At 44.6% G+C, this 15733-nt stretch overlaps 1 protein-coding gene across 1 annotated transcript in view; it reads left to right on the top strand.

The window, feature by feature from the left end:
• Positions 1–336: 336 nt before the first annotated feature.
• Positions 337–15733, top strand: part of CTTNBP2 (cortactin binding protein 2) — a 126574-nt gene continuing 111177 nt past the window's right edge. The window contains 2 exon segments of the mRNA XM_054988126.1: positions 337–446; positions 12441–12548. Coding sequence (XP_054844101.1) covers positions 384–446; positions 12441–12548 — 171 coding nt within the window. The 5' untranslated portion in view covers positions 337–383.

The raw sequence follows: 15733 nt of genomic DNA, 5'->3' as shown, positions 1-15733 counted from the left end.
AAGTCCACCAGCGTCGGTAGATGCCTTCCCTGGCACGTGAGGAGGCTGCTGAAATCCAGCTGCCCCGGAGTAGAGCTTGCAGTGAAATCCTAAGCAGAGCTACTCCAGTCGAAGCCCTCGGAGATCCACGGTCGCCTCTGCTGAGGACTTCACTGTCGGCGTCCCGGCGAAGCCCGCGAGGGCAGCCCGTCAGGCGGCCGCGCGGCTTTTTGGTCCAACGGCTCCCCCTCCCGGCCTGCGTGGCGGCGGCGGGAAGGCGGCCGCGCTCTGGGCCGGCGCGGCGCCGAAGGGGTTACGCTGCTGCGGGGGCCGCCGCTCGGTTCGGCTGGGCTCGCCTCCCCGCCGCCGCGCTCAGAGCCCGGGCTCGCTCTGCCAGTGGGAAGATGGCGACGGACGGCGCGAGCGGGGAGCCCGGCTCCAGCGGCCGGGGCGGCCCGACGGCAGCGGTAAGCGGCGGGCGCGGGGAGAGCTTGGCCGGGGGGCGGCGGCGGCGCCCCGATTGCGGGCTGGGCAGGCCCGGCGGGTGGACGGAGCGCGGCTCGCGGGGACGGAGGGGGCGGCGGCTGGAGCGCGCCGGGACTCCGGGCTCGCCTGGCCCGAGCTCTGCAGGCGGCGGGAGAGCGGAGGGAAGGGAGACCCGGCGGGCGGGAGAGCCTGGAGCGGCGGGCGCGGGCCGCCGGGTCTGAGTAGGGAGGAGCGGCTGGGGGAGTCGGGCGCGCTCGGCACGGCGCCGCAGCCCTGCGCTGCCTCCCCCCCGGGGCCGCGAGCTCTCGGCGAGCGGGGACCGGCCGGTGGAAGGGGGTGGCAGAGGATCGCGGCTCTCCTTGCCCCGGCCGGGAGGCGGGTCCCCATTGTTTCCCTGCGTGGGCGCGCGCGCGCGCGCGGACTGTAGCCAAGTGAGCCCTTTGCCCCGCGCGGGACGCGCCGAGAGGGTCCCGGGCGGGCGGGCCCTGCGCCTCCGGGAGCTGTCAGCGGCGGCAGGTCGCTCGCACGCGCCTCCCGGGCTCGAGCCCTGGAATTCGCTCCCGCCCCCGCCCCGGCGAGCCTCTGCATCGCAAGCGTGGGCTCCGGCGGGAGAAGCCTTGGCGGGGAGGGGGCAGCCGGCCTGGGGGTGGCGCGGCTCGGTCCCGGGTTCCTGGATGGCGGTGGGGTTGCGGTTCGGAAATAGGCAGGGAGAACCGGTGGAGGGGCTCAGGTGTTTTTTGGCCGCTAAGCATCCAGATAACAGCCGTCTACTTGCTCCCCCCCCCCTTTTGTGTGTGTGTGTTTTGTTCCTCTGCTTCAAAGTGGTGGAGCAGGAAAAATCTGTCTTGGTTCAGATCTTTGCTGGAGGCTTTCTCTCACGCTAATACTCATGCACGCTGCTGTTTAAATTCCAAAAAGTGCAGATAATTTTAGGGTTTGCCACCTCTTCAGCCATCATAGTCTTTGACGGCCTGCGCTGACGACGAGTCTTTCTGCCCCCTCCCGCCCCCCCCTTCCCGTTCTGCGTCTCCTTTTTCTAATTCCAGGTCAATTTCTAGTTCAGTTGCTTGCTGATTTAATCGGCTGGTGACTCTTCACGTGGCAAACAAAGCAGCATGGAAAAATCCATGCTTTGATTATTCCATTCAGAGCTGTAAATCAAATTTCACGTTTTGTATGAGCAGCATATGTGGATTGCCCGGGAGATCCAGCTGTCATTTCTACTAGTCGATTTGAAGAGGGACTGCTTCAGAATGAGATCAGGGATCTTGTGGGTCGGTACAAAGTGTTGTCTGCAGTTGTGATTTTATATAGTTTCCAAACATTTCTTCCTTTTTCCGAATTTAAATAAAAAAACGATGCAGGCTGGTCAACATAGAACTAGAATATCAAAAATCATCCTGTTTTATAAGAAATTCTGTGAAACTGATCCAGATTGTTATATTATTTTATAAAATTGAGATGAGGAGAACAGTGTGCAAGCTGCTTTTATCCACAGTGGAGATCTAAACTTTGTTCTTTCCTCCACCAGTTTATCCTCACAACAACCCTACGAGGTAGGTTGGGCTAGCAGTGTGGATTCTCACACATTTTTATTAGTACATTTTTATTCTACCCTTTATCCAGGTTGCTCAGTGTGGTGCCTGTTATTCTCTCATCCTCTGTTTTATCTTCTCAACAACCCTGTGAGGTAGGTTAGGTGGAAGAGTAAGTGACTGGCTCAGGGTTACCCATCAAATTTAACGGCAGGCAGTGTTGGGATTTGAATGTGGGTCTCCCAGACCCTAATTTGTTGTTCTGGTCACTGTGCTGTGCTGGCTCTCAAATATGTGTTTAAAGATTCCTAGAGCTGCCCTAAATTAGGTCCGTATTTTAAGTGTGTTTTATGTAATCCCTTGGATTTTTAAGACATATATTAAAAACTGTTTGAACCGGTAATCATCTGTTAAATACGCCGTCAAAAAACCCAGAAAGGTGCACAACCAAATCAGTTTTTATTGCTTAAAGATGTGAGAGCTTCATACAGTAATTGAAGAGTGAATTGAATTGAGCTGTATGCAGACATTGGTATTGTAATATGAAAACAGATATGTTTGTTTAAAATATTATATGTAGGAGTCCGGCATGTAGGTATTTTTATGCTCAGAATTTTTGAAAATCAGGTCACTTATTTAGGTTTCTATATAGGGAACCAGAAGACTATTTATAGGCACCTGTGCTGTTAAAAAGTTGTCGCTTTAAGGTTGGTAAGAACAGAGTTCAGTTAGACCAGCACTTTAAATGAACACTGGATGTACTGAAGCACAAAAGGGAATGAAAGGATTTTATTTTTTCAAGCCTGCTAGAAAAGAAACATAAAGGGAATGCATCCCACTGAAGCCAGTGGCAAAGTTCCCACCGTTTTAAGAGAGCAAGTATTATGTCCATCTAGAAGTCAGTGAAACTTACATCTGAGTATAAATAGGAACGGGCTGCATGATTCCACCCCCCCCCCCGCCCCCATGCAGAAGAAAAGTTAGTCCCGTAGCTAATAGATAGATTTTGGATTTCTGCCCAGATTCCAGATTAATTTATAACTTGGAAGTTCGGTCAGATTTCCAGTAGAGTGTTTTCAATTGAACTGAAGCCTTCTGGCTTAGCTTTCCCGGGCCTAAAAGTATAGATAGTCCAATAAACAATTTAAAGGGAATGGCAACTATTGTGCAGTCGAGTTCTCCTGTTACTTAACTTTCGACCCAAGGATTCCATTTTAAGCCAGACTGCTGTTCGGCATTCTGTGCTGGCTGCTGCCTCCTGGACGGAGTGGGGCAGAAACCGTCACTTTCAGCAATTTTGTTGGCAAGGTGTCTGCTGGAAAATGTGTAGAATCATACGGGAAAAAATAATCCTGTCATTTAATGTACGCAAGAAATTTATGATTGGGGAAAAGAGAGAGAAAAAAAGTGTTATTTAATGGCCATACTTAGGGAATGAAGCCAAAATTCTTCCCATTCTGGGCTTTCTTGAACTAAGCATAGCGGTTGGTATGGGGGGTGGGAGCAAGCCTTGGTATCTGCTTGGTTACCATGGTGACAGTGACAAGGGAAACCGTGAAGGCCGTTGGCGTGATTCACCCCTCACACCTGTGTGAAGCTGAAATCCACACATTGGTGAAACCTATACGGGCATAACTCAGTAGCAGGGCATCTGAGAGCCAGAGTGGCTAGAGTAACGGACTAGGATCTGAGAGACCCAGGTTCGATTCCCTGCTCTGCCATGGAAGCTTGCTGAGAGACCTTGGGCCATTCACATACTCTTAGCTTAACTCACCTCTCAGGGTTGTTGTAGGGATAAGATGGAGGAGAGGAGAATCATGCAAGCCACTTTGAATCCTCATTGGGGAGGATGGCAGCATATACATTAAGTAAATGAAGTAAAATAAGTAAATATGTGTTACATATGGAAGGTTGCAGGTTCAAATTCTGAAATCTTAGGTTAAAGAAGAGCAGAGGAGAGAATCCCGTTTAAGACCTTGGGGAACTGTCAAAATAGATGTCAGACAACTGGGCTTTTGATCTATATAGACTTCTAGAGTCAGAAGGGGCCTTGTAGGCCACTCACTTCAACCCCTAGTTGTTGCAGGAAATTCATACTAATGCATTTGCACCGAATGGCTGTCCATCTCTTCTTGAGGACTTCCAGTGAGAGAATGCCCACCACCATGCTGAGATAATTGGTTCCGTTGTTGACCTACTCTTACTGTTAGGAAGTTTCGGGTAATGTTCAACCAAAATTGACCCTTCTAGTTGCAGGGTTAAAAAGCTTCAGGAGTTCTCCCAGAATTACAGCTGACCTCCAGGCTATAGAAATCAGTCCCCTCTGGAGGAAATGGCAATGTCAGAGGGTGGACTGTTGGGCATCACATCCGTGCTGATCTCCCTTGCCTTCTTAAACTCTGCCCTCCCCAGGCATTATCCCCAAATCTCCAGGAATTTCCCAAGCCAGAGTGGCAACCCTTGCAGTCTGTAGCAATGGCGAACAAGTCTTTGCCCTGTCGCATGTGACATCCCCTCAGGTATTTGAAGAGTACAGTGGCCCTTTGTCTTCTCCAGGCTAAACATAGCCAGTCCCCTCACTCTTTCCTCCTAAAACATGTTTTCTGGACCCTAGTTCATGTTCAGCTCCATTCTCTGATCCTGTTTTCAGTTTCTGTCTTTCTTAAAAGCATGGTGCTGAGAAGTGGAACTGTTATTATGTGTATCCCTGGAGTAGTAAATCTGGATCGGTAGCCTATTTAGAGGTAGAACTAGATTCTGGCTATGGAAAAGACCTTCTTCATTTTGATGTTACCTTCCAGAAACATTCTGTTTAAAGCTGCTTTCCCGTGGTGTTCAAGTACCTGAAGCACATCAAAGCTCGCCTTAAGAAACTTGTGATTCAAAGTTTGGAGGCTGTTCAGTATTTATGGCCACTGCTTTTTGAACTGCTTTTCTATGATCAGTCTAATATAGGGAACCAGGGCACAGTAGTTTTTAATAATGTAATAACAACATCGGATTTATATACTGCCCTTCAGGACAATTTAATGCCACACTCAGAGCAGTCTACAAAGTGTGTTATGATTATCCTCACAACAATCACCCTGTGAGGAGGGTGGGGCTGAGAGAGCTCTGAGCAGCTGTGACTGACCCTAGGTCACCCAGCTGGCTTCAAGTGGAGGAGTGGGAAATCAAACCCGGCTCTCCAGATTAGAGTCCTGCCGCTCTTAGGCACTACACCAAACTGGCTGTCACACAGTGACCGAGTTTCAAATACCCTCACTCCGGCAGGAAGTTCACCAGATGACCTTCTTAGCCTAACTGTGTTACAGGGAAATTGTTCAGGATCAAATGGAGAATGGGAGAACCTTGGATAAATATACAATAAATGATAAGGATTCATGGATCTTTATTTCAACTATGCACATTGTTTAGAAGGTACCTTTCAAAACTTTACAGACTGCTTCAGTCTTTAAGGCCGAGAGCCCTTAAATCAGTGGTTTTCCAGGTTAGATACACATGTTGTGCGTCACTATTGCCCTCGCTGAGTATGCTGTATATGAGAACATACCCATATCCCACAGCTGCCCTTGGAATATTGATAGTGGTTTTATATGATCAAGCTCTTTTTTTCTCCGGGAAAATTAGTCTACCATACCTTATCTTATAATTGAGGAATTCCAATAAACTTTTAAGGATTCCCTGGGATATATTTTGAAAATGACAGCATTAATGTATCTGTTATATTGCTCTCCTTAACCAACCGTGTGAAAGCAGTAGCAAATACATGTATACCAAGTGTTAATAATGGGCCTCCGGGATAGCAGCCAGGCTTAATGAGAAGAATCAAGAGTGAGTACAATGTAGTGGTTAGAGGGGCCGATTAGGATCCGGGCAACCCAGGTTCCATTTCCCACTCTGCTATGGAAGGTCAATGGTTGACCTTGGGTCGGTCTCCCACTCTTAAGCCTAATCTGCCTCACAGGGTTGTGGATGAAATGAAGGAGAGGAGAGTTATGTAAGCCACTGGAGAGAAAGGTGATGTATGAATAAAGTAAATAAATAAACAACAAATAAGATGGTGATATTTAATCACCACACATATAGGGCCGATGTATGATTGAGTAGTGGTGTTCTAGCCTTCCTACATGAAGTATCACCACCACGAGTCTTGGTTTGATGCACAGTGGTTTTGACAAATGGGGTAGTATGCAGCAATGTAGTTGTGCAAAGTTGGCATGCATCTGAAATCTTGGGAAGGGATCTGTTAACAATTTGCATTAAAGAAGGGAGCCTCCACTGGTACAGTTTTGTTAACTTCTTTGAGGTGGGTGGGGATTGCTGCACTCAACAGAGTTTAAAATTGTCTTGGGGAAAAATCTATAAAAATAGAGTGACAAATGTGTGTTCAACTGTATAGCCTTTTCCTCGATTTATTTTATTTTCTGTTGATAAGATCTGATGTCTATTACTCAAATGTATATTTTATAACATATTCAGTAAACATATTCATGCCATATAAATAAAATCCTGTCATATTTAAAATATCAGCTCTTCTTACCACGTTAATTACATGGACAGAAGAACAGCATGGTATAGTGGTCGGACTAGGATCTGGGAGACCCAGGTTTGAAACCCCACCCTGCCATGGAAACGTGCTGGGTGACTTTGGACCAGTCATAGACTCCAGCCACTTTGTTGTAGTGTTGAGAGAGCCAATTTGGTGTAGTGGTTAGGGGCAGCAGGACTTTAATCTGGAGAACAGGATTTAATTCCCCACTCCTCCACCTGAAGCCAGCTGGGTGTCCTTGGGTCAATGACATCTCTTCCAGAGCTCTCTCAGCTCCACCCACTTCACAGGGCGATTGTTGCCGGGATAATAATCAGGGCTTATTTTGAGGGGGAATGCACAGGAATGCAGTTCCGGTAGTTCCCTAAAGAGGTCACATGTTAGGTGGCGCCATCCACCTGACTTGGCCATTTGGGGCCTGTTTCAGCCTCGATAGAGCCTCTGATAGGTGGTGGTGGATCATTCTCCTGCTCAGCAGCAGCCCGATCCTGACCATTTGGGGCCCATTTTCAGCCCCTTTTTGCCATTTTGGGCCCAATTTCGGCCCTGAATGGCCAGGATTGGGTCCAAAACAGCCGGGATAGGTGATGTCAGGGGGTGTGGCATCTGCAAATCAGTTATGCTAATAACACACTTCTAGTGATGTCAAGGGGCGTGGCATATGCTAATGAGTTGTGCTAATGAGTTATGCTAATGAGTTCCTCCAGCTCTTTTTCTACGAAATGACCTCTGATAATAATACCATACTTCATAAACCGCTCTGAAAAGGAGTTAAGTTGTCCTGAAGGGCATTGTATAAATTGAATGTTGTTGTTGTTGTTATAAAAGTGTAGTATAAATATCTAAATAAATAAACATAGGCTGTTTTTGTACAGCTCGTTTCTGCCTTTTTCTTTCTTTAGGTTTGTGTTTTGCTGAGTCGCCCTGACAACTCATCCTCCATATGCAGTATCACAAGTGCTTACCTTTGGTTGTGAGGTTGCAGGAAAACCTCCAAACAGTCCAAAGAAAAAAAAAGTGGTTTTGGAGGGGAGGTTGGGCATTTTCGTCATTGTAGACTAAAAGCGCCCATCCTCCTTTTAATTTTCTTTTTACTTTGCGCATGCGCAACTGCATGCAGCTACTGTTGCAAGCAGGCTTCCGCAGCTGAACAAAATGTGAAGAAGGCAGGGCAAGAGTTTCAGGGAAAGAATTGGATGGAAATTGAGAGAAGTAGGGGGTTTCAAATGCTTCAAATTCATATGCCATAAAATGCAAACATTCCCACTGGAAACCTGCAAGAAAAGAAAATATCAGAGCAAGTGAGGACCCCGTTAAAAAATACACACATGATATTGGCAAACAAAATGTGTGCGTGCTTGGGGAAAAGCCACCACAATTCCGAGGGTGAACTACTCTTCTAAGGACACGCGGAAATGGCCATAGTTGCCATTCTCTACATCATGTTTAAAATCTCTTTCAATCATTTTGTAAAGCAGATTGGAATCCATGTTTTACAATATGATTGAAAAATACACTCTTTTCCCATTCTCATTGTGAGTACAAGGTAAACATTTTTTTGCTAATTTATTAAATGATCTTGAGTATGCACCTTTTCAGCATTATCAGTGGTAGAATTAATATTGTACATAAGGACTCAGCTGAAAATGAAGATTTCTTTGAATATTTTCACCTGATTTTTTTTTAAATAGAGAGACCTGCCTGCTACTTGGCTACGGTTCTCAAATTTCTCACTAAATTCTTTCTCTAGTAGGTAATTGTTACATTTAGGAGTTACTTCATAGTTATATTACCTGGTTCTGACGAGATTCCTTAAATTATGTTGTCCCAACATTTGCCAGAGTTTATTAATGGCTAGTTTGAGACTAGAGAACAGACATTCCCATAGGAATTAAGACTGTTATGAATCTGGTTTCCATTTTAAGTATCTTCACTAATGCACATTTTTTGTACCACATAGGTAGCCTGCCCGGGGAAAGACCTGTAAAAGAGACTGGTGCTCAGATAAAATGATACTGAGAATCACAGAAGGGGTATATCCAGAACTGAATCAGAAACTTAAGAGATTTCCCCTTTCCTTGAAAATACTCTCTTGAATTTTCAAAAGCTGTTCTAATGTGTAGCAGTTAAAGTTGACAGCAACTTGTACATAGAATTGGAGTTTAGAAAGATTGTATTTTCTTTTCGGAACTAATCTGGTATTGTACTTGAAGGAACACCTCTTCATATATAGACCCACTCATCATCGGATGTTTCCTCAACATCTTCTCTTATTAGTGCCCTCTTTCTGGTGAACTCAAATAGCAGACACTAGTTCTTCAACATTCTCCATGGGTGTTCCCAATTTGTGGAACACCTTCCCTCATACTCTGGGTTTGGACCTAAAAATAGGTCATGATTTGATCTCAGGCAGGTTTTAAGTCCAGGAGGGAGGAGGCGAAACAGGGTGAGTCGGGAGAGGACGGTTTGGGAGTCTCAGTAGCACATTTTAGATTTGCATCTATATAATGTGCGCAATGAAATACAGCCTGTTGCTCAGAAATGCTCTGCTATTGTAAACACTAAGCATTAAAAATGTTTGGCATTTCATTTTTAGGAAGCAATACAGGTTGCCTAAGCAAATGTGACAAGTCCTTTGTAGCTGGGTTTCCCAGACCATTTTGTTGACGTGACATTGTGAGCTCTCAGAAGGAAATAAGGAAATAACCTTAAAAATTATGGTAGGGTTTGGGGGTTTTATGGTAATTGCAGGGTTTGAGCCCAGTGGCACCCTAGAGGCCCACGAGAGCTCCCAGGGAGCTCCCAGTCACAGCTCCCAGGGAACTCTAACTTTTGAAAGCTCATACACTGAAAATCTTGTGGGCCTCTGAGGTGACACTGGGCTCAAATCTTGCTGTTCTACTGCAGGCCAACACAGCTACCTATCTAAAACTCAGAGTTAAAAAAAAAGGGATGTTTTGAGGGGCTAATGTTTTTTCTTAAACTGCTTGATTTCCACCACAGTGTGAAACATTTTTATGCTCCTGATATCAGGGACAGCATGTAAAGCTTCTTTCTTTAGATGTGCAGGGGGAAACAGTCCGAGCGATTTATGCTTCCTCTCATCCCTTTTCCTTCATGCCCTGATGTAGCTTTTGGGTAAACTAGCATATTCAGATTTTGGGGACACTGCAACATGATTTCAAGCGTATCTACAAGACCAATTTTTGTGTGTGATTCTTTAGATTAAAACTAATATCTTGGAATCTGGGTGTTGGTTTCTTACATTTTTACCCCACCCTTCCTACGAGGGGGTTGAGGTGGCATCCAGTGTAAGCCTGTGAGGTAGGGAGAGCTGAGAGCCAATGTGCAGTAATAGCGCATTGGAGGTGCATCTGCTAGACCAAGCTCTGTGGAAGATCATTGGGTGAGTTTGAGCCAGTGATTCCTGCACCGCATGGGGTTTTTGTGGGGGCAAAATGAAAGAGGTGAGATTCATGTGCACCACTCTAGAGGAAGGTGGATTAGTAAACAGTATCTAGATAGATAGGTAGATAGATAGATAGATAGATAGATAGATAGATAGATAGATAGATAGATAGATAGATAGATAGATGATAGATGATAGATAGATAGATAGATAGATAATGTTACCAGCCCAGGGTCATCCAGTGAACTTCATGGCAGAGCAGGCGTTTGAACCCAGTCCGCCTTTGGCACCGTAATCACTGTGGGATTCAGTGCAAAGCTGATGTTTTCTTTCAGATTGAAAAAGTAGATGCTACCTTCATACAGTTTGCCTTTAAATTATAGAGTGCTAAAATCTGATTATGCCAAAAAAAGCCGAGTAACTGCATTTTAAAGTTATTTCATTGTCTTGTCTCACACAACAAATCAAACAGCCTCTTTAAAATTTAAATAAAATCTCCCACGTTTGAGTTCTGTGTGCCAAACTTCACCCTAGAGCAACATATACTTGGCATCTCAGTCATAAAATCCGCAATGATCGAACGGCTGCATTTGGTTCAGTGCTGAACTGGAAACACTTTCGCTCACCCAGTTATTGTTCATGAGTTGGGAGTAGGGAGGGAGGTTGCTAATAAGCCAATAAGCAGTATGTTGGCAAACGCTGAAAGTGATATTTTTGTTCCACTGGGCATAAATAGTTTGTTCTTCCAGCCAAAGATATTAGAGAGTTGCTGGCACTGGATTTCAAGCAAGATAGCTCTAAGTCCGACAAAACAAAGACAGTTTCCAATAGTGCTTCTGAGACAGTTAGTGTCATTGTCAAACAACCTCCCTGAAAAGGTTGTGCCTGCCTGTGGCCTACCCTGCATTCTTAGGTTCATATTTACACGTATCCCCACACCCTTTTTTCTTGCCTGTATTATAACTTAACTGACTGTTCTGCCAATATCTTGAGAGTAAAATGAACTGTAGCAGGGTGATTACTTGTGATCTTATTTCCTAGCAGGTAGGAGTTGCTAGGGTGAACATCTATAAAACTATCTTCTAGTACGGCTGGGGATTTTTTCTTTTCCATTTTGTCTACAATGTAAAGAGGCACAATGGCCACAGAAGCATGTACTCGAGACTTTGGTGAAACATTATTTCATGAAGTGTATCTATTGGGGTTTGTCGTCACCACCAACCTCCGATCTTCCTGAACTCTGGAGGGGAGCAAGCATGGGTCTAGGATTGCCAACCTCCAGGTGGATCCTGGAGATCTCCTGGAATTACAACTGATCTCTAGACATCAGAGGGGAGTTCCCCTGGAGAAAATGTCTGCTTTGGAGTATGGCATTATACTTCACTGAGGTCCTCCACCACCAAAACCCGCTCTCCCCAAGCTCTACCCTCAAATCTCCAGGAATTTCCCAACCAGGAGTTGATAATCCAACTTGGATCCTGTCAGAAATTTCCACTGATAGAAGGATAGGTGTCAGTGGAGAACTCCTTTGTCACCTACCCACTCCTGCTGCAGCCCATAATGCCCCCCCCAATATTTTGGGTTCCCTTGCAACAGCGTGAGAGGGAAGTTAGAGGCCTACAATGGAAAGGGGGGGTCAACACAAATCACCCCCTGTCCATCAGTGGAAATTTCTGACAATGCAACACCTCACCTGTCAGGTTTGGAAGCAGTCAAAGCCAGCTGCTTCACAGAGCCCCCTAACACCCAGTGCTTGGTCAGAGATGAACCCCTGCCTCTCTTGCTCTCACTTGTGTCTGAGGGACACTCTAATGGGGCCTGGCAGAATAAACGGTATTTATGCTGCTGGGTGAGAGCTGGCATTCATTTGTAGATGCCTGAATCTACAAGATGAGATATTGACAGAGGAGCTGGGAAAGTGGATATGGAATTTCTGAAACTGCCATTTCCTACTTGGATAGGGCAGGGCTGTATTAACCGATGGCCGGGCCCCTAGGCTTTCAGGTATTTTGAGCCCCCTCCGGCACTTCAATCTTTCAACTTACTACAGCTGATAGCCTGACTCTGGTACGGTAGGAACTAGACCGCAGTACATAGCCCTATATCCATTTTGAGCATCTCCTGAAGAATTTTATTCATATATACTTATAAGAGTATATATATGGATAAATATATATATACACTTATTGCTACAGTGCAGAGTGTCAAGTGCCTTTAACCATTGGTGCCCTAGGGCACAAGTAACAGTGCCTCAGCAAAAAAAAATAGATAGGCCCCTAGTCCGTGCAGGGCCCCTAGGCCTTAGCCTATTTAGCCTTATTTATAATACAGCCCTGGGATTTGGATGCTCAAGTGAAGGCATTTTCATAAAGCAAAATAACAACACCGATTAATCTTATGGTCATCCTACTGCCCGCTTTAGGTTAGGTGTAAAATCTTTATTTTGTTGTATTAATCGATTTGCTTTCCTTTTTTTCAGAAAAGAGAGTTTGATGTAGACAATCTTAGCAAACCAGAACTGAGGATGCTTTTGAGTGTTCTAGAAGGGGAGCTGGAAGCTCGAGATCTTGTGATCGAGGCTTTAAAGGTATGTTGGTTTTTAGGTTTATTTTGTTTAGCTTTTCAAGCTTTAAATCTAAAAGATCAATGTCAGAATGTGCTCTGATATTTTCAGGATGTGCTCAGATTTTGCTTTAAAAAAAATTGCTCCATCCCAGAGGGATCTTAGATAGGGAACTTGAACTAATTTCCCAATACAGTTTTTTTTAAAATTAAAGGTTTATTATGCCATTGTCATATTTTTCTTACAGCAACAATAATGAAAAAATTAATCTGTCCCCTGTGGCTCATGATCTGCACTTCCTGAATATTTTCCTTTCTGTCCCAGTCAAAAAATTATAGCACAAAGAAGAAAAGGTGAGGGGGAGAAAGGAGGGAGGAAAGAATGTGAGAGATGAAGAATTAGAGAGAAAAGAAAACATCCTGGCACAATTAATGTGATGTTAAAATGATTTCAAAGCAAGAAAACTTAAAATCAGTGTGAGGCCCTATATTAGACTGGCAGAGTGATCATCGTGACGGTAAATGTTGATTGTTGAGTACATTTGGGGGGGGGACGAAGCAGGTCATCATAGGCATGATCAAGAGAGCTCTCCAAATATGCAAGAAAATGTTACTATCTAAATTTAAAACAAAAGGCCCAGTTTGCCAAAGATATGGTCTCTTGGATGCTCTAGCTTTTGATGGGCCCAGAATGTTGTGAGTGATCAATGTTCAGTTAAAGAAAACAGAAGAGAATGGAGAAATTGGCCTCCTCGAGACTCCCCCAGAGGGAGAGGTTTAGATTAGGGGCAATTTCCCAATTTCTTTGCAATTCATCACAGGTTCCCCACTTAGAGCCAGTTTGGTGTAGTGGTTAAGAGAGGTAGGGCTCTAATCTGGAGAATCAGGTTTGATTCCCCACTTCTCCACTTGACTGGGTGACCTTGGGTCAGTTGCAGCTCTCTCAGAGCTCTCTCAGCCCCATCCACCTCACTGGGTGATTGTCATTAGGATAATAATAACACACTTTATAAACTCTCTGATTGGGTATTAAGTTGTCCTGAAGGGCAGTATATAAACTGAATGTTGTTTGTTCTTGTGTTGTAGTTATGTAGATAGCTCCTTCTTCATAAGACGGTTCTACCAGTATCTGAAAAGCTTACAGTGAAAGCATAACTATATGCCTAACAGCCAAGGACAGACAGGCAAATCTGCATGAGTGAAGCTACAGCTATGATTTGAGCTGCAGTCCCCCCTCCCACCCCCTAAGTTAATAATGTTATTAAAAAACACCATACCAGAGTTCTAGCAGTATTTTGGGCTGATATAGCAACCCAGAATGCTGTATGGCAACATGGTGAGCACCAGTGAAGTATCTGACAGTAAACAGCCTGAGACCTTGACTCCTCTTCCAGAAAACCCCAACTAAGCTGAAAGGGGTTTGCTCCAGCCCCAAAGTTATAGTTGTTGATAGTTTTCATTGGGTTGGATCCCACCAGCCTTTCTGCAGGTGAAACAGGAAGGATGGGGTCCCCTTTGTCCACCCAAAAAACCTATGCTGGGAATTGTGGGACATGCATAGATAAAAGCTATGTGGGATGCGGGCTGTAGTAATGGGGAATTATATAAGAATGAGTAAAAGCCGGTTGAAGCCACCTCATTGTTTGTGTGTTATGGTTGGATCCAACCAGCGTTTGCACTTGTGATAAAAGAAGCAGGTGTCCCGTTTGACCTCCCAAAGAGGCTGTGCTGGAGATCATGAGACCTGCTTGGACAAAGCCCATGCTGGACCGGGGCTGTAATAAGGAGGAGAGTTGGCAAGATTGAGTGAAAAAAGCTGGCTGGATCCCAGCCTATGTTTTTCTAAATCTAAGCTATTGTTGACCACCTTAAATCCTTACAAGTGCGGTAAATAAAATTAATCAAATGCATGCACACTTATATTTTTTTTAAAGATGTGCAAAGCAGAAAACCTGAAGGTTTAATGGAGTACATCTAGTGCTAAGATAATAGCAATAGATAACTGTGGTGGGGCAATATCTTACGTTGCAACTTCATAGTCACATTAGCCTCTATTAGAATGAAGTTTCTCTGTCTCAAGGCAAAATGAGCTTTCTGGTGGTTCATTCTTATGAAGGAATCAGTGCAGCTGAATGGCTTTCATAATGAAATGCTGCTGGTTTTGACAATACGAATAAGATGTTAAAGGAAGTGTCTGAACTTTATATGCAAGTTTCCACTTGGAGGTAATACGAACTTTATTCTAGGATCTTTTTCTGGTATAAAATAGATCATTTCCATTATTGTTTTGGAAGCTTGCGTCAGGTTGAATTAGGCAGTAAAGAATTCCATGTTCCTGAGTTTTGGTATCAAGAACAACAGCATCCAAAGTTAGATATGGGCAGTCAATCAAAGCAACTGAGCCTGTGTTTAAAACATTGATCATTTTGCATGTTGTTGACTGCAGTGGTGCAGGCCAAGGAGTGCCACTTGTACTACAGAACCCTTTCCCCCAACCTCTTGCAGTGTGTGGAAAAGCCATTCACGCTGTTACAGACAATGTAAGGCCAACGGACACCATTCATATTACTGTCCAGCCCTCAAAAACTCCTGTTCTTGACATGTTAAGTGCCCTCGAGAGCAACTCCATACACAGGTCTTGCATCCACACTGGACTTTGTTTTTGTCGTTGTGCTATAACAGATGAATTCTGCAGTCGATGCCCTATTTTCATCGCTAATTAAGTCATTAACCACTCCGATTATATATTAATCTTTGATGGGGCTGTTTATTTAGGTTTGTTACTTTTCCACTTCTCATTTCTGTTGCCCTTTTCAAGCTCGGCAGGTGGTAAATGAGCATTTGCCTATGAAAATAAATTTACATTTCAGCTCATGAAATGAAAAGAGAGAGGAAGGACGGTGCTGGCTAACTTCAGTGCACTGCAACAAATGAGACTGAGAACAAATCGTAATGATTGCTAGGAAATCACTGCTTCTTATTGCAAAGATAACATTAGAGGAGTGCTTTTAATGATAGACATCAGTGTAAATTGCTTTTGGAGACTCAAGGGATCGAAATAGGGAAAAATATTCATAATACTGAGGTGGGAAAACATTAATACCATTCACGGGGTTGGGTTCAGACTAAATGTCCTGTTAGCAGAAGGGGAGGTGTAATGTCCACTAAATCTACCTTCCTGCTGCAGACCCCCAAATTGCTCCTCATGCC

Source organism: Eublepharis macularius, chromosome 9 (assembly GCF_028583425.1).
Source record: "Eublepharis macularius isolate TG4126 chromosome 9, MPM_Emac_v1.0, whole genome shotgun sequence".
NCBI lineage: Eukaryota > Metazoa > Chordata > Lepidosauria > Squamata > Eublepharidae > Eublepharis > Eublepharis macularius.
This window is presented reverse-complemented; position numbering and strand designations above follow the sequence as displayed.